The following is a 23238-nucleotide window of genomic DNA, read 5'->3' as shown; positions in this document are numbered from 1 at the left end:
TCATTTGGATGGGAGATAGGCTCATGATCTTAGAACATCATTTCCAGTTACAGTGTGACTGGAATATGTCAGATTTTTGTATTACACCCCGAGTTTATAATGAGTCTGAGCATTACTGGGACATGGTTAGATGCCGTCTACAGAGAAGAGAACAAATTTTTGAAGCATCAAAAGCTCATTTAAATTTGGTACCAGGAACTGAGACAATCACGGGAGTTGCTGACGGCCTCGCAAATCTTAACCCTGTCACTTGGGTTAAGACCATCGAAAGTACTACTATTATAAATTTCATATTAATCCTTGTGTGCCTGTTCTGTCTGTTGTTAGTCTGCAGGTGTACTTAGCAGCTCCGAAGAGACAGCGACCATCAAGAATGGGCCATGATGATGATGGCGGTTTTGTCGAAAAGAAAAGGGGGAAATGTGGGGAAAAGAAAGAGATATCAGACTGTTACTGTGTCTATGTAGAAAGAAGTAGACATAAAAGACTCCATTTTGTTCTGTACTAAGAGAAATTCTTCTGCCTTGAGATGCTGTTAATCTGTAACCCTAGCCCCAACCCTGTGCTTGCAGAGACATGTTCTGTGTTGACTCAAGGTTTAATGGATTTAGGGCTGTGCAGGATGTGCTTTGTTAAAAAAGGGCTTGAAGGCAGTATGCTTGGCAAAAGTCATCACAGTTCTCTAAATATACTGCTGAAGGCCGCAGGGACCTCTGCCTAGGAAAGCCAGGTATTGTCCAAGGTTTCTCCCCACGTGATAGCCTGAGTTATGGCCTCGTGAGAAGGGAAAGGCCTGACCGTCCCCCAGCCCGATACCCGTAACGGGTCTCTGCTGAGGAGGATTAGTGAAAGAGGAAAGCCACTTTGCAGTTGAGATAAGAGGAAGGCATCTGTCTCCTGCTTGTCCCTGGGAATGGAACGTCTCAGTGTAAAACCTGATCGTACATTTTATTTATTGAGATAAGAGAAAACCGCCTTATGGCTAGAGGTAAGACATGCTGGCGGCAATACTGTTCTTTAATACACCGAGATGTTTGTGTAAAGTCAAACATAAATCTGGCCTACCTGCACATCAAGGCATAGCACCTATCCTTAAACTTAATTATGACGGAGAGATCTTTGCTCACATGTTTTCCTGCTGACCCTTTCCCCACCATTACCCTATAGTCCTGCCACATTTCCCTCTGCAAGATGTTAGAGATAGTGATCAATAAATACTGAGGGAACTCAGAGACCAGTGCCGGCACGGGTCCTCTGTATGCTGAGCGCCGGTCCCCTGGGCCCACTGTTCTTTCTCCATACTTTGTCTCCGTGTCTTATTTTTTTTTTCAGTCTCTTGTCCCACCTGAGGAAAAATACCCACAGGTGTGGAGCCCCCTTCATGTTTCATTTGGTGAATCTCATTTTTTCTGAAATAGACAATGCTGATGGTAGTTCTGTTTAGAAATAACTCCAAGAACAGGTTTTATATTCTGTTTTTGCATTGAAAATCAGATTTGCTTCTGCCTCAAAGAGATGTTTATGTAAAATTAAATAAGGACTGGCAGCAAGCTGCACTTTTTTTTTCTAAATGGGAAAAGGGTTAAATTACCCAGCTTCAGGTATATTTTTATGGCATCACAAATTGACTAAGATGATTATTCAAATATCTTCATCTGTTGTTCTCTTCTTCATCAGTAGTTGCAAGTTAAGACCACATGCCTGATACCACCAAAGGTCTTAATGAATATTTGTTGAATAAAAGTGGACCTGCTTAAAATTTTGCTAGTTTATCAGGGAAAAGGTTTTGGGGGTTTGGCGGCAGGACGTGTGTGGAGCAAGAAATGGTTGATATAAAAGGCTATAACTAAGTGTATCACTATTCACAGGTTCAGATTATCTCAGCTATTCCTGCCCGGTGATGTATCAAATATGCCAGAGTTGGCTATATATGGTCTGTTCAAAACCAGTCTGCTGTATTATATCCTTATGTGCCATCCCTTTTTATTTCAGTTCTTCTATTCTTAGTAGATTTTGATAAGAGAGCATGTATAAACATTGGAGTAGTAAATATTTGATAACAGATAAAAATGTGTGTAAAACATTCAGAGATACTTAAGTCCTTACTTCCCAGCTTGAAACACAAGGCTTTGCTTGCTGTGTTCTTCCGCTTTGCTCTGGAAATTTTGTTGGTTGAATACTTCATTTTAGGCTTCATTTTTCAGGCTTCTATTGGATTAAAATATAATATTAGTTCATTTGTCTCAACTTAAAAACAAACAGGAACAACTATGGCTAGCTTACTACCAAATTGGTAACATAACCATATAGAGGAAATAATTATTTCAGTAAAGTTTGAACATAGTATTCTAACTATGCATTCATGCTAGGGTATGGTACTCTGCACTGCATAATGAGGCTTTGGTCAATGGACTGCATATACAATGGTAGTCTCACAAGATTATAATGGAGCTGATAAATTCTTATCACCTAGTGGTGGTGTAGTCATTGTAACATCCTAGAACAATTCATTACTTGCGTGTTTGTGGTGATGGTGGTGTAAACAAACCCACTGCACTGCCAGTTGTATAAAAGTGTAGCACATACAATCATGCGTAGTATATAATACTTGATAACAAATGACTATGTTACTCATTTATGTATTTACTATACTATATTTTTTATCATTATTGTAGATTGTGTTCCTTCTATTTATAAAAAAATAAGTTAATTGTAAAGCAGCCTCCTGCAGGTCTGTCAAAAAGGTATTCCAGAAGAAGACATTGTTATAGGAAATGACAGCTCCATGCATGTTATTGCCCCTGAAGAACTTCTAGTAGGACAAGATATGGAAGCGAAAGACAGTGATATTAATAATCCTGACCCTGTGTAGGCCTAGACTAGGATGTGTATATTTGTGTCTTAGATTTTAAGGAAAAAGCATAAAAAGTAAAAAACTAAAATTAAAAATTTCAAAAATGGAAAAAAGCTTATAGAAGAAGGGTATAAAGGAAGACATTTTTGTACAGCTGTACGATGTTTGTGTTTCAAGCTAAGTGTTATTATAAGAGTCAAAACATTAAAAAACTTAAAAGTTTATAAAGTAAAAAAGTTATAGTAAGCAAGGTTAATTTATTATGGAAAAAAGGAAACAATTTCAAATAAATTTAGCTTAACCTAAGTGTATAGTGGTCATAAAGTCAATAGTCATGCTCAGTAATGACCTAGGCCTTCACATTGACTCACTGCTTACTCATTAACTCACCTAGACTAATTTTCCATCCTGCAAGCTCCATTCATGGTTAAGTGCCCAATACAAGTGTACCATTTTTAAATCTTCGTACCATATTTTTACTTTACTTTTTCTGTGTTTAGGTATGTTTAGATACACAAATACTGCTGTGTTAGAAGTGACATTTTATAATCTATTCTCTCTGAAGCCTGCAACCTGAAGGTGTTCTCTGCAAATAAGAACTTTGGTTTCCACAATCCTTTATTTTAACCCAGACATTCCTTTTTATTGATCCCAGTTGACTGTAGCCTTTTATCCCTTACCCATCTCCCAGCTGAACCCCTCCATCCCATGCTTCAAGTTATCCCACCTTTCTGGACCAAATGAATGTATTTCTTAAATGTATTTGATTGAAGTCTCATGTCTCCCTAAAATGCATAAAACCAAGCTGCACACCGACCACTTTGAGTACATGTTCTCAGGATCTCCTGAGGGCTTTGTCACAGGCCATGGTCATTCATATTTGGCTCAGAATAAATCTCTTCAACTATTTTACAAAGTTTCACTCTTTTTGTAGACAGTGGAAATATTGGTACTGCAATTCTGAGACTGTTTTCTTATACTTTAGTATAGAGGAAATAAGTAGATATATTAGGGAAAGGGAAGATACAAACATAAAAGAAGTCATGAGAAAACCTATGGAATGTTAAATTTGAGTCAGCAATATCAGTGTGCCCACATCTTAGTTTCTTAATACTTTCTGCACTGAAAGGAACAGCGGCTCCAGATCTGGAGCTGTAAAATAGTGGTGAACATGGAACATCCTATTGTGCCACAAAGCAGAGTCACTAAAAAACTAGTGAGATTGTGTCAGAAGCATATACACGAGCCACCAGGAAAAATCTCCTGCTGGCCAAACTTGATACAATTTAAGGATCAAAAAGAATAATGGTGGTAATTGACCATAAAGCATTTAAAGAAACCCACAAGTTCATAGCATTTCTCAGAAATTGAATGAATAGGGAGGGGTTTAGTCATTACAGAAGGAATGATAGCATTGAAACTGGCCTCATTGGGGTGCCACCTGGAGTTCTTGGTCTAATGACTGAGGAAATCAAGGAAGGTGGACACACCAAGGGTGAGGTTAGAGCAGAAGTTTAATAAACGAAAGAAGGAGAGAAAGCCCTCTGCTGCAGAGAGGGGTCCTGAGTAAGGGTTGCTGTTCTATAGTAGAATATAAGGGTTTTTATAAATGAGCTAGTGGGGAAGGGGTGCTTTATTTACATAAGATATGAAAAACTGGTTAGGACTAGGTGTGTCATTTTCAGAAGGCATGAATTCCTGACAACAACACCCACCCTGTCCTTCCAGTGTGTATGTGGGCTCATAGCCTAAGTTACTTCATGTTGTTTGACTTCCCTTACTGCACATGTGTTGGAGGTAGAATCCTCCATTGTGGACATGCCTAGCTCAGTGTAACTCCTCTTCTCTGTGTAGCTATAGGCATGTTCCAAGCACGCCCTCCTGAGCAAGCTTCCTTTTTTGAATATATCCAAAGAAGGAAAGGAATGTATTCACTGAGGCCAACTGAATGTATATGAAATTTGCTGATTGCACAGAAGGCACTCTTTTGTACCGGAGCTTGCTTCGTTATCTGTGTTTGTGGCTTGATCTATTTGCCTAGCTGGTTTCTTCTTTCTTTCTGTCTCAGAATCAGACAAAACACCATCTTGCAACCCCCAATTTAATACTTGATTCAAGCAAGGGACATCAATTGATATGAAACCTTGATGGTCAAGCTGGGTCACTGTATCATACTGAAAAAATATGGAGTTCTGTATCATAAATTGAAGAAAACTCCATATTCTCTTAGTATGGGTCTACAGTCTGGCTTCAGCATTAGGGTATGACACTGTGCTGTGGTTTGTGGAGGGAGCAGGACTTCTTCTCCAGTCTTAAACTCTCTGACATTGCCTGCAATTCTATCAATAATTATTGCTTCTTCTTTTTAAGTATTGGCCTCTTGTTTTGCTACACTACAAACCAAACAAACCAACCAAATTATGCCAGCAGTGGTTACAATGTAAATCCCTTACAAACTTCATATGAACAATCTCTTCTAGCAGTTAAAAGAAGAGCATTGAGTTCTTGGGTTAGAGGACTCATTAGAAGGTAAACTTTATGCACCCTTATTTTGTTCCTGGACAAACTTGTGGAGGCTGAAACTCCAAATGATCTTGTCTAGGTAGAACTGCTATAACCTTATGTGCATGCTACCTATTTACATCCAGTCCCATGGGCAAAATCCTCGATGGTCAGCCAGTTAAAAACTACCTATTCTGCCCCTCAGTCTTCTGCCATGGGAGTAAATGTTGTGCTCACACAGCTTGAAGACTTCTCATCAACCCTTATTTTCTTCCTCTGATTCTCCCACTTTGTTGGTCAAGAGTGCTTAGAAACAGAGGATCTTACATATCATTTTACTGAGCCCCTAACTTTACAGATGAGTAGACTGAAACTCTAAAGATTAAGTGCCTTGCCCAGGATTATGAAACAGAACCAGGAACAGAATCTAGCCTCCTGACTTCCATCTTGATGCCAGTACTTCCCCATCCTGTCTGCCTCTGTTCTTTCTCCCTTTCCTGCTCAAAATAGGAAGAAAATAATCAGAACTGGGAATTTAACTCCAAACACTCAGCCTTTCTTATACACAAAGCAGTTGTCCAACTTCTTTGAAATAATAAGTTTCTGAATATGGTTGTTAATTTGTAATCACACATTTGGAATAATAAGATAGTTACATTTTAAGTTGTACATAAAATAATTTAAATAGTAACCTACACACAGTAGATAATGAAGTAACACTTTACTAACATAAAAACTGCATTGCCTTGATGTTGTTTGTTTTCTCTTCTACCCAAGGATACTTACATCCTAGAAAAAACAATTCCTGGTCATTAAAAAAAGTTACTTTTTCTTTTGTTATAATCTTAGAATATTTTAATAAAAAGAAGTTACATTCAAATAAATATGGGAAACGTTCCAATCTACATTCTGTCTCTAGGAGAGTCATACTCATGTTAACATAGAAAAGGTGTTGATAGTCCTTTATTGAAGAATCATGGGTACCTTTGTTTAACTATTGTTTTCAGTAGTTATTTGATCTCATAACCTTTTTCTCCCCTCTAATCACCCTCATGGACTAGTTTGAGAGAATGCACTTGGAAGAACTTTGCCATAAACCAGTATTGGCTTGCATAATTGAGCAAGATAGAGAAGCTGAAAATACCACATTTACAATGGAGTCATTGACACAGAGAAAGTCAACACCCTTTATAGAACCGCATGATAAGTCAAAAGCATAGTATTTTCAAATCCTATTCTGAAAAAGTATTTTCTTCAAATAACCTGCAAATTCTTTGCCTTGATCACTGTTTTCACCATTTTTTTCCAGACTAAAATTTACTCATTACTCTCCTATTTTTATGTCAGAAATATTTCAGAACATATGACAATGGAAACATCACTGGTTCTTTTTTTGCTGCTATTCCAAGTGATATACAGCAAATATCCCTGCACACTGGTTATGATACTCACCTAAGTTATAAAGTGCTGGTCTCAGATGATGTGGTTTCCTGTAGTCAGCAATTGTAGTATTTAAGGCAGTTACATCCCAGTACTACTTATATAGACACACACATGGATTAAGCAACATTGGATGACAGCATTTGATGTATGAGGCAATGCAGATGGAGCTACTTAAATGCATTAGAACTTGTGGGAGCTTATCTTTTTCCTACCATCAGATCCTAAACAGAGATTATTTTAGCTGCAGCACTTTCATTTGATTTGATTTGATTTGATTTGATTTGATTTGATTTGATTTGATTTTTGAGACAGAGTCTCGTTCTGCTGCCCAGGCTGGAAATGTGTAAATGAGAGGTAAGTGTATGTGTGGTAGACCCTGACATTCTTTTTTCTATGTAAAAAATTAGGGGGACAGTTCCAAGATGGCCAAATAGGAACAGCTCCAGGCTACAGCTCCCGGCATGAGCAACGTAGAAGATGAGTGATTTCTGCATTTCCAACTGAGGTACCAGGTTCATCTCACTGGGGTGTGTCGGACAGTGGGTGCCAGACAGTGGGTGCAGCCCACCAAGCAAGAGCCAAAGCAGGGCAAGGCATCGCCTCACCTGGGAAGCACAAGCGGTAAGGAAATTCTCTTTCCTAGTCAAGGGAAACCGTAACACATGGCACCTGGAAAATCGGGTCACTCACACCCTAATACTATGCTTTTCCTAGGGTTTTAGCAAATGGCGCACCAGGAGATTATATCCCGTGCCTGGCTCAGAGGTCCCACGCCCACGGGGCCTCCCTCATTGCTAGCACAGCAGTCTGAGATCTAACTGCAAGGCTGCAGCGAGGCTGGGGGAGGGGTGCCTGCCATTGCTGAGGCTTGAGTAGGTAATCAAAGCCACCATGAAGCTCCAACTGTGTGGAGCCCACTGCAGCTCAAGGAGGCCTGCCTGCCTCTGTAGACTCCACCTCTGGGGTCAGGGCATAGCCAAACAAAAGGCAGCAGAAACCTCTGTAGATTTAAATGTCCCTGTCTGACAGCTTTGAAGAGAGTAGTGGTTCTCCTACCACAGAGTTTGAGATCTGAGAACGGACAGACTGTCTCCTCAAGTGGGTCCCTGACCCCCAAGTAGCTTAACAGGGAGGCACCCACCAGTAGGGGCAGGCTGACACCTGACATGGCCAGGTACCCCTCTGAGACAAAGCTTCCAGAGGAACTATCAGGCCGCAACAATTGCTGTTCAGCAATATTCACTCTTCTGCAACCTCCACTGCAACCTAGCCAGGCAAACAGGGTCTGAGTGGACCTCCAGCAAACTCCAGAAGACCTGCAGCTGAGGGTCCTGACTGTTAGAAGGAAAACTAACAAACAGAAAGGACATCCACACCAAAACCCCATCTGTACATCACCATCATCAAAGACCAAAGGTAGATAAAACCACAAAGATGGGGAAAAAACAGAGCAGAAAAGCTGAAAATTCTAAAATTCAGAGTGCCTCTCCCCCTCCAAAGGAATACAGCTTGCCAGCAGTGGAACAAAGCTGGACAGAGAATGACTTTGATGAGTTGAGAGAAGAAGGCTTCAGACGATCAAACGTCTCCGAGCTAAAGGAGGATGTTCAAACCCATCGCAAAGAAGCTAAAAACCTTGAAAACAGATTAGACAAATGGCTGACTAGAATAACCAATGTAGAGAAGTCCTTAAATGACCTGACAGAGCTGAAAACCATGGCATGAGAACTACATGACAAATGCACAAGCTTCAGTAACCGATTCGATCAACTGGAAGAAAGGATATCAGTGATTGGAGATCAAATGAATGAAATGAAGCAGAAGAGAAGTTTTGAGAAAAAAGAGTAAAAAGAAATGAACAAAGCCTTCAAGAAATATGGCACTATGTGAAAAGATCAAATCTGCATCTGATCGGTGTACCTGAAAGTGACAAGGAGAATGGAACCAAGTTGGAAAACACTCCGCAGGATATTATCCAGGAGAACTTCTGCAACCTAGCAAGGCAGGCCAACATTCAACTTCAGGAAATACAGAGAACGCCACAAAGATACTCCTTGAGAAGAGCAACTCCAAGACACATAATTGTCAGATTCACCAAAGTTGAAATGAAGGAAAAAATGTTAAGGGTAGCCAGAGAGAAAGATTGGGTTACCCACAAAGGGAAGCACATCAGATTAACAGTGGATCTCTTGGCAGAAACTCTCCAAGCCAGAAGAGAGTGGGAGCCAATATTCAACATTCTTAAAGAAAAGAATTTTCAACCCACAATTTCATATCCAGCCAAACTAAGCTTGATAAGTGAAGGAGAAATAAAATCCTTTACAGACAAGCAAATGCTGAGAGATGTTGTCACTACCAGGCCTGCCCTACAAGGACTCCTGAAGGAAGCACTAAACATGGAAAGGAACAACCGGTACCACCCACTGCAAAAACATGCCAAAATGTAAAGACCATCAATGCTAAGAAGAAACTGCATCAACTAACGAGCAAAATAACCAGCTAACATCATAACGACAGGCTCAAATTCACACATAACAATATTAACCTTAAATGTAAATAGGCTAAATGCTCCAATTAAAAGACACAGACTGGCAAACGGAATAAAGAGTCAAGACCCATCAGTGTGCTGTATTCAGGAGACCAATGAGAACAAAGATGTAACGTACCAGAATCTCTGGGACACATTTAAAGCAGTGTGTAGAGGGAAATTTATAGCACTAAATGCCCACAAGAGAAAGCAGGAAAGATCTAAAATTGACACCCTAACATCATAATTAAAAGTACTAGAGAAGCAAGAGCAAACACATTCAAAAGCTAGCAGAAAGCAAGAAATAACTAAGATCAGAGCAGAACTGAAGGAGATAGAGACACAAAAAACCCTCCAAAAAATCAATGAATCCAGGAGCTGGTTTTTTGAAAAGATCAACAAAATTGATAGACCGCTAGCAAAACTAATAAAGAAGAAAAGACTGAAGAATCAAATAGATGCAATAAAAAGTGATAAAGGGGATATCACCACCGACCCCAGAGAAATACAAACTACCATCAGAGAATACTATAAACACCTCTATGCAAATAAACTAGAAAACCTAGAAGAAATGGATAAAATTCCTGGACACATACACCCTCCCAAGACTAAACCATGAAAAATTTGAATCCCTGAATAGACCAATAACAGGCTGTGAAATTGAAGGAACAATTAATATCCTACCAACCAAAAAAAGTCCAGGACCAGACAGATTCACAGCCGAATTCTACCAGAGGTGCAAGGAGGAGCTGGTACCATTCCTTCTGAAGTTATTCCAATCAATAGAAAAAGAGGGAATCCTCCCTAACTCATTTTATGAGGCCAGCATCATCCTGATACCTGATCCTGGCAGAGACACAACAAAAAAAGAGAATTTTAGACCAATATCCCTGATGAACATCGATGCAAAAATCCTCAATAAAATATTGGCAAACCGAATCCAGCAGCACATCAAAAAGCTTATCCACCATGATCAAGTTAGCTATATCCCTGGGATGCAAGGCTAGTTCAACATACACAAATCAATAAATGTCATCCAGCATATAAGCAGAACAAAAGACAAAAACCACATGATTATCTCAATAGATGCAGAAAAGGCCTTTGACAAAATTCAACAGCCCTTCATGCTAAACACTCTCAATAAATTCGGTATTGATGGAACGTATCTCGAAATAATAAGAGCTATTTATGACAAACCCACAGCCAATATCATACCAAATGGGCAAAAACTGGAAGCATTCCCTTTGAAAACTGGCACAAGACAGGGATGCCTTCTCTCACCACTCCTTTTCAACATAGCGTTGGAAGTTCTGGCCAGGGCAATCAGGCAAGAGAAAGAAATAAAAGGTATTCAATTAGGAAAAGAGGAAGTCAAATTGTCTCTGTTTGCAGATGACATGATTGTGTATTTAGAAAACCCCATTGTCTCAGCCCAAAATCTCCTTAAGCTGATAAACAACTTCAGCAAAGTCTCAGGATACAAAATCAATGTGCAAAAATTGCAAGCATTCTTACACACCAATAACAGACAAGTAGAGAGCCAAATCATGACTGAACGTCCATTCACAATTGCTTCAAAGAGAATAAAATACCTAGGAATCCAACTTACAAGGGATGTGAAGGACCTCTTCAAGAACTACAAACCACTGCTCAACAAAATAAAAGAGGACACAAACAAATGGAAGAACATACCATGCTCATGGATAGGAAGAATCAATATCGTGAAAGTGGCCATACTGCCCAAGGTAATTTATAGATTCAATGCCATCCCCATCAAGCTACCAATGACTTTCTTCACAGAATTGGAAAAAAACTACTTTAAAGTTCATATAGAACCAAAAAAGAGCCTGCATTGCCAAGACAATCCTAAGCCAAAAGAACAAAGCTGGAGGCATCATGCTACCTGACTTCAAACTCTACTACAAGGCTACAGTAACCAAAACAGCATGGGTACTGGTACCAAAACGGAGATATAGACCAATGAAACAGAACAGAGCCCTCAGAAACAATACCACACATCTACAACCATCTGATCTTTGACAAACCTGTCAAAAACAAGAAATGGGGAAAGGATTCCTTATTTAATAAATGGTGCTGGGAAAACTGGCTACTCATATGTAGAAGGCTGAAACTGGATCCCTTCCTTACACCTTATACAAAAATTAATTCAAGATGGATTAAAGACTTAAATGTTAGACCTAAAACCACAAAAACCCTAGAAGAAAACCTAGGCAATACCATTCAGGACATAGGCATGGGCAAGGACTTCATGTCTAAAACACCAAAAGCAATGGCAACAAAAGCCAAAATTGACAAATGGGATCTAATTAAACTAAAGAGCTTCTGCACAGCAAAAGAAACTACCTTCAGAGTGAACAGGTGACCTACAGAATGGGAGAAAGTTTTTGCAATCTACTCATCTGACAGAGGGCTAATATCCAGAACCTACAGAGAACTCAAACAAATTTACAAGAAAAAGCAACCCAGTAAAAAAGTGGGTGAAGGATATAAACAGACACTTCTCAAAAGAAGACATTTATGCAGCCAATAGACACATGAAAAAATGCTCATCATCACTCGCCATCAGAAAAATGCAAATCAAAACCACAATGAGATACCATCTCACACCAGTTAGAATGGCCATCATTAAAAAGTCAGGAAACAACAGGTACTGGAGAGGAGGTGGTGAAATGGGAACACTTTTACACTGTTAGTGGGACTGTAAACTAGTTCAACCATTGTGGAAAACAGTGTGGCGATTCCTCAAGGATCTAGAACTAGCAATACCATTTGACCCAGCCATACCATTACTTGGTGTTTACCCAAAGGATTATAAATCATGCTACTATAAAGACACATGCACACATATGTTTATTGCAGCACTATTCACAATAGCAAAGACTTGGAACCAACCCAAATGTTCATCAGTGACAGACTGGATTAAGAAAATGTGGCACATATACACCATGGAATACTATGCAGCCATAAAAAAGGATGAGTTCATGTCCTTTGTAGGGACGTGGATGCAGCTGGAAACCATCATTCTCAGCAAACTATAGCAAGAACAGAAAACCAAACACTGCATATTCTCACTCATAGGTGGGAATTGAACAATGAGAACACTTGGACACAGGAAGGGGAACATCACACACTGGGGCCTGTCATGGGGTGGAGGGAAGGGGAAGGGATAGCATTAGGAGATATACCTAATGTAAATGACAAGTTAATGGGTGCAGCCCACCAACGTGGCACATGTATACATATGTAGCAAACCTACACGTTGTACACATGTACCCTAGAACTTGAAGTATAATTTAAAAAAAAATAAAATGATAGGAGAAAAAAATTATACACATCTCTTTTGTTTAAAAAATAGAATCATACTGCAAATATAAGCTATTTTTTCCTTTTTCCAATTAACACTATATAATAAATATTTTCACATATTAGAAACATTCTTTTACAAGTAGCATTATACATAGTATTCAATCATAGAAATAGATCTTAACCAGTCTTTTATTGATTAACACTGGCTGTTTCCAGATTTTGTTTTTGTTTTCTAATATTGCCAGTGTTGCAACTGAGAGGGGTGTGTGTGTGTGTGTGTGTGTGTGTCTATGGGTTTGTGGGTGTGGGTGGGTAGGTGTTGTGATTCTTTGAAAATATTTATAAGTTCATTGGTAGCATAAACTCCTAGTAGTGGAATTGCTGGATCAGAGAGTACATGTATCTTATAGCTTGACAGACACTAATGAGTTGACTTCCAAAAGCTTGTATTTACAGTTTTGTCAACAATCCAGGGGAGTGCCCTTTTCTCCATCCTTCTAGAAACAATGAGTGTTGTTACCTTTGAAATGTTTGACTTTCTAAACAGTGTAAAATATCTTATAGTTTTGAATTTTACTCCTTTATTTCATAAGACTATCTTTAAAAAAAGTGTATTGTCAATTTCTATAAATTATTGATTTTTGAGGACTCTAAACTAAGAAATTAGACCCTTGTCTGTGATATGTGTTACAACTTTTTCCCCTGTGTCATTTATGTTTAGATTTTGCTAGTGGCATTTTTTGGTCATACATAAGTTTTCAAATATTATGTGGTAAAATATAATCAGTATTTTCTTTGAGAACTTCTGGTTTTGTGTTCTGCTTCAAAATACCTTTACTCTTCCAAGATTATAAATAAATTTACTTATGATATTATCTAAAACTTTATTGTTTAATACTTTACACATAAATCTTTGACTCACTATTACTTTTGGTATAAAGAATAAGTTAGGACTGGGTGTGTGTCTCATGCCTGTAATCTCAGTGCATTGGGAGGCCTAGGCAGGAGGACCACTTGAGACCAGGAGTTCAAGACCAGCCTAGGCAACATAAAGAGACCCTGTCTCTACAGAAAAAAAAATTTTAAAAATTAGCTGGGCTTGGTGGTGTGCATGTGCAGTCTTAGCTACTTGGGAGACTGAGGTGGGAGGATTACCTGAGCCCAGGAGTTTAAAGTTGTAGTGAGCTCTGATAGCACTATACTCCAGTCTGGACCACAGAGTGAGACTCTTATCTCCAAAAATGAAAAAAATAAAGATAATAAAAAAGAATACATTTGGGATTTTTTTTTCTTCCAAATACATACCCCAACTACATTTGAAATTCAATTCAGACAAAGTGAAGTTTCACATGTTATTTTGGGACCAGTATGCAGAGCGCTATGAATGCTACAATAAGGAGTTTGAATTTTATCCTATGAGCAACATGAATCTTTTGAAAGTCTCTAAAGCAAATGAGAAACATCATCTAGAGAGTGTTTTATGAATATAATTTTATGTCTGTGTGAAGCACCATCTGAAGGAAGGAAAGAAGGGAGAGGGAGGTGAAATGAATGAATAATTAGGAGGCCAATTAAAATATCCCAGGCAAAAAGCAATGAGGACCTAGTGAGGGCAACGTTAATGGGACTAACGAGGAGGGGATGGAATGATGAGTGCTACATGTACTTCTTAGAGTCCTTGCAGGTTGGTGTGAGTAAGAGCCCCAGAGATTCCTGTTCTAGTTCCACTAACTCATGCAGTTACCGGGTGACTGAGTCAGGATTAAAACCCAAGTCTCACTCCTATTTTAGGGGCATATCTGCCAGAATACCTCTTCAGCTCTTTCTGGATGTGGGTGTACCTGCTCTGGACTGGGGAAGAGGGGAAAAAGGGTGGTGAAGGGAAGTGAACATAATTCTAGTGGTTAATAATGGGAAACTCAGGTGGGGAGTTCAGTGACAGGGACAGGGAATGAGTTTGATGTGGGGCAGATGGAGTTTGAGATACTTGAGGAACAGTTATATGGACATTTCAGCAGGGAGTTGGAACTAGGTAGCCAGAGGCCAAAATTAGCCATGTGGATTTGCTCTTCATTTGTGAAGGCATGATAGTTGATTGTGTGGGAGTGAATGAGATTGTCTTGGCTGAGTGTGGAGCAGGAAGAGAAAGCTCTGAGAAGATAAAACTCTGGGATATCTAACATGTAAGGGGAAAGAGGAGAAACGAAGTTAGTAAGAACACCAGGCAGAGAAGCAGAAAAAACAAGAGTTCGTGTTATGAAGACTAAGAGAGAACACTGTCTCAAAAAGCAGGAACAGTTGGTAATGAGTACTTTAGAGACTTGGATGGAGATTAAGAGACATTGGAGGAGTCATTTAAGTATGGTGGGACTCTCAAAACAACTGCACTGGACTGCACAGAGTGGAGAAGGAGGAAGTACGACATTTCCAAGAAGTATAATATAGTAATGAAAGGGAACAAACAAAGAAAGAATGGTATCTTTACACAGTGGTGTAGAGAAGGGAAGATGCTACTTACTAGCTAGGTGACCTTGGGCAAGTTACTTGATGTCTCTGAAGCCTCAGTTTCTTAATAATAATGATAATTTTCATCATAATAACTGTTATATTACTCATAATAATTTCATAATTTAGCTCATTAGGTTGTTGTGAGAATTAAATGAGAAGATATATTTTCAGCACTTAGCACAATAGCTGGTGCACAGTAGAAACTCAATACGTTTATTATTATTATTGTCATTAATATTGAGGTTTATGTTGGGATGTGATAGACTCTTGAGTATGCTTCAATGCAGAAAGAAAGTAGCCAATGAAAAGAGGAAAACTTATATAATATTTCCAGAGGAGACAGAGAAGAGAGGGGGAAAACACATGAGTGGAAAGATCAGCTTGGAAAGGAAGAGGCACACTTCTTCCTGCAGGAGAGGAGGAACTAGTGAGACAATGAGGTTTTAAGGTCTAGGGATGTGAACTTAAGGGTCTTATAAAATGGCTTCAATCTTTGTAATGTAGGTTCTGAAAGAGTTACAGAGATTAACAGAAATAAGCATTGGTTTGAAGTTTTAAGGATAAGTGGGAAAAATCTGAAACAGATCCTTAGAGAATATAAAATAGAATTAACTTTGGAACGTGGTATTATTGTTCAGTGAGCATAGAAAATTTCAGTTTGGGAAGATAAAAAAATGTTCTGGAGATGGAGGGTGGTGATGGTTGTACAACAGTGTGAATGCCACTGAACTGTACACTTAAAAAATGGTCAAAATGGTAAGTTGTATATTATGTATGTTTTACCACAATTTTAAAAAATGGTTCAAAAAAGAGTTTTTTAAATGGGAGTGTAAGAAGTAGAAAGATGGGAGTTTGTTCATAAATGGAAGAATTCCAGTGTTCCTTGTCTTAGAGAGAAAGATGTTCTGATGATGATGGTGGTCAGAATGAGATTTTTTGGATGAACTGCTGAGGAATGTTAAAGAGTCAAAGCAATGACCGAGAGTGAGAACAGCAATGAATTTGCCAAGGGTGACAACAGCAGAGGCAACAGCGAACAGAAAAGGAGGTCAGGGTCCCTAGTGACCGCAAAGGAAAGACATTAGTATAAATAGTTGGGCCCTGGGTTGGGAATGGGGTTAGAAAGGCCTTCTCTACTAGCCCTGGGAAATGTGCACACAAGAAAATGGAGTGGGTTTTCAGAATATGGCATCACCAGGGGAAAGTCACATTTTAGATAATCAGGAAATAGTGCTTTTGAAGGAAAAGGAGGGAGAGAGTAAGGAGTATGCATGTGGGTGGGTGGGGAACATCCCAGAGGAAATGACATACATTTAAATTAGGGAAACAACATGAAAGATTTTAACCTGTCAAGAAATGATAATTAAATAAAATAATTTAAATAGAAATTTATTAGTTGGTCATTCACCTCTGAACAACAACAACAATGAGAAATATATGAGGTATTGTCTTTTTCGAAGTTGCAAATTCGCATAGTTGTCTTTTTGGCTGAAGAAATCTTCCAGAAACTTACATTCAAGAAATACTGAGCACCCTTTACATGCCAGGGACTATGTATTCCACCAGCATTAACTCATGAGGTGCTGCATGAATATTTTCATTTCACATTGTCATATTATCTACATCTGATCAGCTGGAAAATCATTTATTGAATCACTAACCTTTTATATGCCGGACAATGCTCTTTGATTAGCAATTTTCCACTTTTAAATGCTAATACATTTAAGAATGTTAAGTTGGCTGTTGGCCTTTCTTCTTTTATTCTGAATTTTACTTTCAAAATAAATTCATTTAATCAGATTGATTTGCTGTGATGAGTCTTGTTACAATGCAGAGTTTATGAGAAATTCTTACTAAAAATACATACTCATTATGGAAAATTTAGATAGTACAGAAAAGAGGAAGTTTGACCTTTGATGTCATAGAAAGTAGTTAAATTATCTGAAAAGAGATACAACTGGGAATCATTGTAAGGAAATCCTAACCTTCCCGAGATCCTGAGGCCACAAATGATGCTGGATTTGCATCTGTTTGTACTACAGCATGGAGTGCTGCCTAAAAACATTAATAAATAAAATACTACTTCTAGCACTGGGCTAGGTGCTGGGGATACAGTACTGAACAAAGCAAACTGTCTTGCCCTCCTGGAGTTTACTTTCTACTGGGGAGAAAGAAGTTGCTCACATAGTAGTACAAATATGTTATTAATGAACAGTGATAAATAAGAATTGGACTGGTAAAGAAGATAAAGTAGAATGGTACTAAGGTAGTGTAGTCAGAGAAGGTGACATTTAAACTGCACCCTAAAGGGTACGAGGAACATATGAAAGGGAAGAGACACAGGGAAGAGAAAACCTCAGGGGCAAAGGCCTTGAGATGGACAGAAGCCGCAGTGCTCAGTGAACAGAGTGTGCTAGTGTGGTTGGAGCAGAGCGGGCAAAGGGGAGAGTATAATGTGAAGGGGTTGCAGACAGAAAGGGACAGAAGCTCGGTTGGGCTGGGCCCTGGAGGCCAGAGGAAGAAGCTTGGATTTTATCCAGAGTATATTGAGAAGCCATAGATGAGTTTTGAGTAATATGGGATGTGATTTGATTTTTATTTTTAAATTAGTGCTGTGACTATCATGTGAGAAACAGACGGAGGGCAATAAGAGGGAAGGGATGAGACCAGCCAGGAGTCTGCATTAATTCAGATGCTTAATAATGGTAGTTGTGGTGATGATGATAATGATGTAGTACTAGCTACAGTGTTTGGTGTCTTCTGTAAGACTGATGCTCTACATATATTATCTCTAATGTCACTGTGATTCTGGAGTTTGGGTATGATTGTCTCCCTTTTAGAAGTGAAGAAATAGTGGCTCTTGCAAAAGGTCACATAGGTAAGAGGTAGCAAAGCCAGAATCTGATATTAGGGCTATCTGGCTCTTTCTCTTAGTTCATGGAGAACATTGGTAGAATGGGGCATAATTGAATCCCAGGACCTTATATTTCATTCACCTCTTTGTCAAACTTGCTTTTCCTTGAATGGGAATAGGATCTATGGGGATATACTGGGATGAATGAACATATTGCTGGGTACTGGAAGCAATACCAGTGGAACCAGTGGAAGAAGACTGGTCCTGGCTGATAGGGAGAGGAAATGGGGATTATGACTAAGTTTGCCAACACAATATGACTTCATTCTGGGAGATTTTGCAAAGGGGCAGAAGTGGAGAAGAAGCAGGGGGTGGCAGCACAGAGGAGGGTGTCACACCAATCCTCTCCTCCCTTGGGTGTAGCAGTTTCACTTCTTTCTTAAGGGAGATTAGAATACGTGATATGGAAGAAGGGAAGATTGAAGTTTGGGGAACAATGAGACAGCACCCTCCTCACCCAAACTGGATCACTTCCAGTCCCCTATCCTCCACTACCCTGAAAGTTTCCATCCGCCACTTTCCTGGACCCTGGGGAGAAACTTCTCCTAGAGAAAGGAAATACTCTGTAAAGATATCTAGTTGATCAATCTATGAGTCAAGCCAAACTCCTTGTGAGAAGAGGGAGGAATGGTGTGAGATTTTAGGGAAGCTTTCTTTTATGTCTTTAAGGTAAACAGTACTTATCATTTGTAAAGCACGTCTATGCTTTGCCTTGGTTTTCCTGGATGTGGTCTTATCCAGTCATTTTTATACATTGGCACTACCTGCCCCATCAGCCTTTACAACCTTACTTACCCCTTACTCCATACTCTCTACATTTAGACAGATTAGACTGTTTACTGTTCCTCAATTCACCATGCACTTACACCTCCATGGCTTTGCTCAAACTATTCCTCTTGCTAGTGCTACCTCTTCCCTTTGTCTGGGAAACTTCTGTTTAACCATTGGAGCCCAATTCAAATGTTTTGATCTCCCTGACAACCCACAATCAAGCTGACTTTATTGTTTCCTCTCTCCCTTCCTTATATATTATATACATAATATATCCAACTTTGTTTGTTTTCCTACCTCCTCCACTGCTAGGTCCTTGGGAACAAGGGTTGTGCTTTAGTCATCTTTATTTCCCCAGAAATTATCCACAGCAGGCACTCAGTAAATGTTCTGTAATTTGGATCAGTCCTTACAGAACGCTATAAACTAAGTAAGGCAGGCATCATCCACTAGGCAGATGTGGGGATCCTACCCAAATCCCAAAGATCTGCAGAGAAATGGAGTTAGACTCCCTGGTTGAGCTGTTATGAGGTTGGCACTACTTCACCATTTTTGACCTACAGAAATGACAGTCTTATATGCCTCAGTGTACTAGGACTCACATCTTGTTCTTGGGTCAGTGCTCTTTGTAAAGCATTTTTAAAAGCTGACTTTCCAGCTGGCCTATGGCTCTGCAGTTTTAGTGTGACTGAACATTTCAAATTATTCAGTTTAAGTTGTTTTATTCCCCTCCTGGGCCCCCACCCATGCCTCACATACTTTGGGAGCCCCAGTGGATCAAGTCTGTAGTACTCTTTAAGAAGCAAAGGTAGATTGGCCTCCCCTTCCCAAGCTTAGACCCAGGATTTTCTCCCTTCCCTCAAGTCCCTGCAGCTCTCCAGGTCTCAGTTTCCTTGTCTTCAAAACAAGGAGGGTATGCTAAAGCTAGCATTTTCCTCCCTGACTGTTTCCTGTGTTCCTGTACAGGTTCCTCATTTAGCCCATTTCTTTCCTTCTCCCAGGGCCCCTTCTATCCTGGCAGCTCCACTAACCCAAAGGGTGCCATCCTCAGAAAACATACAAATTCTGCCTCGGCCCTGTGATCTCTTCTCCTTTCTACTAACCTTACAGCAGGACAAAATTACAATGAAAAGAAAAGTCCACAGAGTCTGCAGCATTTTTTTGTTTGTTTGTTTTTATTTGTTTTTTTCTTTAGTACCCAAATATCTGAAAGCTGATTTTTTTTTTTTTTTTTTTTTTTGAGTCAGTGTTTGTTTTGCTGTGTCACTTAGGCTGGAGGGCAGTGGCATGATCATAGCCTCACTGAACTCCTAGGTTCAAGGGATCTTCCTGCCTCAGTCTTCCAAGTAGCTAGGAATACAGGCATGTGCTACCACGCCCAGTTAATTTTTCATTTTTGTGGAGACAGGGTCTCGCTTTGTTGCCCAGGTTGGTCTCAAACTCCTGGTCTCAAGTGATCCTTCCATCTTGGCTTCCCAGAGCACTGGGATTACAGGTGTGAGCCACCATGCCTGGCTGTTGTTTAATGGATTCAGAAAGCTCTCAGTGCTGGAAGAAAGCAATGTATGGGAAAAAAAAAAATCCAACATGGTGCATAGAGACCTTTGGTTTTAGTTTAACTCTAAAGTTGAGATCATTTTTTTCTTTTACTTTTTAAATGCATTTTACATAAAATTGGACAAGTAATGTAAAAATTCAAAGGAGTATGAAATATTTAGCAAGAGTATGTAGAGTTAAATAAAATTTCTCCTTTTTTGTTGTTTTTGTTTTTTATTTTAGAGACAGAGTCTTGGTCTGTAACCCAGACTGAAGTGCATAGCTGATTGCAACCTTGAACTCCTGGCCTCAAGTGATCCTCCTGCCTTGGTCACCCAAAGTGCTGGGATTAGAGGCATGAGCCACCATGCCTAGCTCTCCTGTATTTTTTATAATTAGCCCTTACATAGTGTTTACTATGTGCCAAGAACTGTAGTAACTGCTTCACATATTTAACTTATTCAATTATTACTGCAATCTTGTTAGGGTACCATTATTATTATCCCTTTTTTATATATGAGGAAACTGAGGTACAGAGGAATCAAGTAAATACCGAAGGCCTCATAGCTGAAACCCCAAGCAAACATTTTTAGAGTTCATGAGGTGCTTCAGGAAACGGTTGGAGGAATCCAAATCCGTTGCATTCCAGATCTTCCTTCCTAGCCCCTGCATCCAGAGCAGAAAATGCCTACCTAGAAAGTTTTCTAGGTAGAAGAGGTTTTACTGGTAAGAAAACAAAATTAAAACTTTGAAAATATGTCACTAGGCCCATGCTACCTGAATTATTTGATCCTATAAGCAGGATGATAGAGTGAGACCCAGTTCATATACCATCAGTGGTAGTCAAGCTAGAGAAGATTTAGTAGCATCATAAGGAGAAAGCATTACACTTAATGATTGGAGGAAGTTTTCAAAACTTTGTAAAGAGAAGAGTAGAATCCTTTTCTGAAAAAAAAATTGCATAGGAAGCCTAATAGATAAGACAAAATCATTAATTTATTAATATAAATATGCTTCATAAGTTTACATTTATATTTACTCATTATAAAGTTATTTAATGAAATATACTGTTTCCAGCATAATAATGGATTAATTGCCATGAACAGCCCTCTTGATAAAACAACTAAAATGCTGCAAGAAGTATTTTAAAATATATTTTCACACAACATTGAGGGGGCATGAATGGGAGGCTAGCAACCTTGGCTTTTTTCTAAAGTTGTCTACTATATCCTAGAGACAAAGAGGAAGAATTATATAAAGAACCAGGACCAGGAGATAAAGCTCAGGATATGTCTAAGATGGGGAGTCTAACAGGAAACTGCTGCATAAACCTGGACTCTTAAAGGGCCACATTCACAATAGAAGGGTGATCAAGATAAATAAACTCCACAGAAGGGAATAGCCAGAAACCTTGTCTGTCTCAACTCCATCCCTTGCTGGAAGGAAACACATATCTCTAAGAATTTATCTTCTCAGGACAAGTTAGCCCCTACATGGGTATGTAGTCTGAAATCATACTAGTTGTGTGCTTCCGAAAGCCTGAAATAGAGAATTAAGTATAACATAGTTTTAGGTTGGCAGCGCCCCAAGGCAAATACAAATCTTATCTTGAAGAACTCAGCTGCTACACAAACCACCAAGCATTCCCACAGAAAAGCCTTCAGGACAAATGAGTAGTCTGCAGTCAAAATTTGCAAAGCAAACAAGAATACTAGACACCATGGTGAGAACCCACAAAACGGACAGGTAGCAGAAACCAGCCACAAAGCCTTTGTGTATTAGAACAAGCAGAAATAACATATAAAATAACTGATTTTAATATTGTTAGATATATTTCTAAAAGATTGAAAATACAAACAATAAACATGTATATTTGTAAAAGATCCAAATAGAATATCTAGACATAAAAGATGTATTATTGACATTAAAACTCAATGGTTCAATTAAACAGAAGATTAAACACAAGTGAAAAGAGTCAGTGACCTAGAGAACATGTCTGAAGTATTCCACAGAATACAATCCAGAGATACTTGGAGGTGGAAAATATGAAAAGAGGGCAAAAGACTTGGAAGAAAAATGAGACAGTCTTATGTCTATTTGGAATGGTAGAAGGAGGTGCTAGGACAGAGATGGAACAATATTTGAAGATGGAACAATATTTGAAGAAATAATGGCTGACAACATTTCAGAATTGTTGAAAGATCCTAATCCTCAGATCTGAGAATTTCAATGAATCCCAAGCAGATAGAGAGAAAGAAAGGACTGGGGGTGGTGGCTCAAGCCTTGTAGTCCCAGCACTTTTGGAAGCTGAGGTGGGATGATCTCTTGAGGCCAGGAGTCTTAAGACCAGCCTGGGCAACATAGCAAGACCCCATCTCTACAAAAAAAAAATAATTAAAAAAATTAGCCAGGTGTAGTGGTGGACACCTGTTGTTCCAGCTGGTAGGGAGGCTGAGGTGGGAGGATTGCTTAAGCCCAGGAGTTTGAGGCTGCAGTAAGTTAGGATTATGTCACTACACTCCAGCCTGGATTACAGAGCAAGACCTTGTCTCTAAAAAGAGAGAGAAAAGAAAAATCCACATCTTGATATATTAGTTATGCAATTGCAGATTATTAAAGAAAAAAAGACCAGCCAGAGCACCATAATGAGCCCTCATCTCTACAAAACATAAAAGAGAAAAATTAGCTGTGCGTGGTGATATGTGCCTGTGGTCCCAGTTACTCAGGTGATTGAGGTAGGAGGGTTGCTTGAGCTCGACAAGTCCAGGCTATAGTTAGCTGTGATCACATCACTGCACTCTAGCCCCTGGGTGACAGAGTGAGACCTTGTTTCAAAAGAAAAAAGAAAAGAGAAGA

General features: G+C 39.2%; 1 protein-coding gene and 1 long non-coding RNA gene across 4 annotated transcripts in view; one reads left to right on the top strand and one right to left on the bottom strand.

The window, feature by feature from the left end:
* Window positions 1-23238, top strand: part of LOC140712930 (uncharacterized) — a 194889-nt gene that overhangs the window by 145871 nt on the left and 25780 nt on the right. Inside the window, exon 4 of the long non-coding RNA XR_012094778.1 lies at window positions 7207-7420. This is a non-coding gene — a long non-coding RNA (uncharacterized lncRNA). The remainder of the gene's footprint in view (window positions 1-7206; window positions 7421-23238) is intronic.
* The window catches only part of IL33 (interleukin 33), a 47910-nt gene that overhangs the window by 14678 nt on the left and 9994 nt on the right, over window positions 1-23238 (bottom strand). For all 3 annotated transcript variants that reach the window (XM_007969308.3, XM_037998430.2, XM_007969309.3), the window contains exon 2: window positions 2107-2208. In XM_007969308.3, coding sequence (XP_007967499.2) covers window positions 2107-2197 — 91 coding nt within the window. In that variant the 5' untranslated portion in view covers window positions 2198-2208. The remainder of the gene's footprint in view (window positions 1-2106; window positions 2209-23238) is intronic.

This window comes from Chlorocebus sabaeus, chromosome 12 (assembly GCF_047675955.1).
Source record: "Chlorocebus sabaeus isolate Y175 chromosome 12, mChlSab1.0.hap1, whole genome shotgun sequence".
Lineage (NCBI taxonomy): Eukaryota > Metazoa > Chordata > Mammalia > Primates > Cercopithecidae > Chlorocebus > Chlorocebus sabaeus.
The sequence above is the reverse complement of the archived record's forward strand: the minus strand, read 5'-3'. Positions and strand labels throughout refer to the sequence as shown.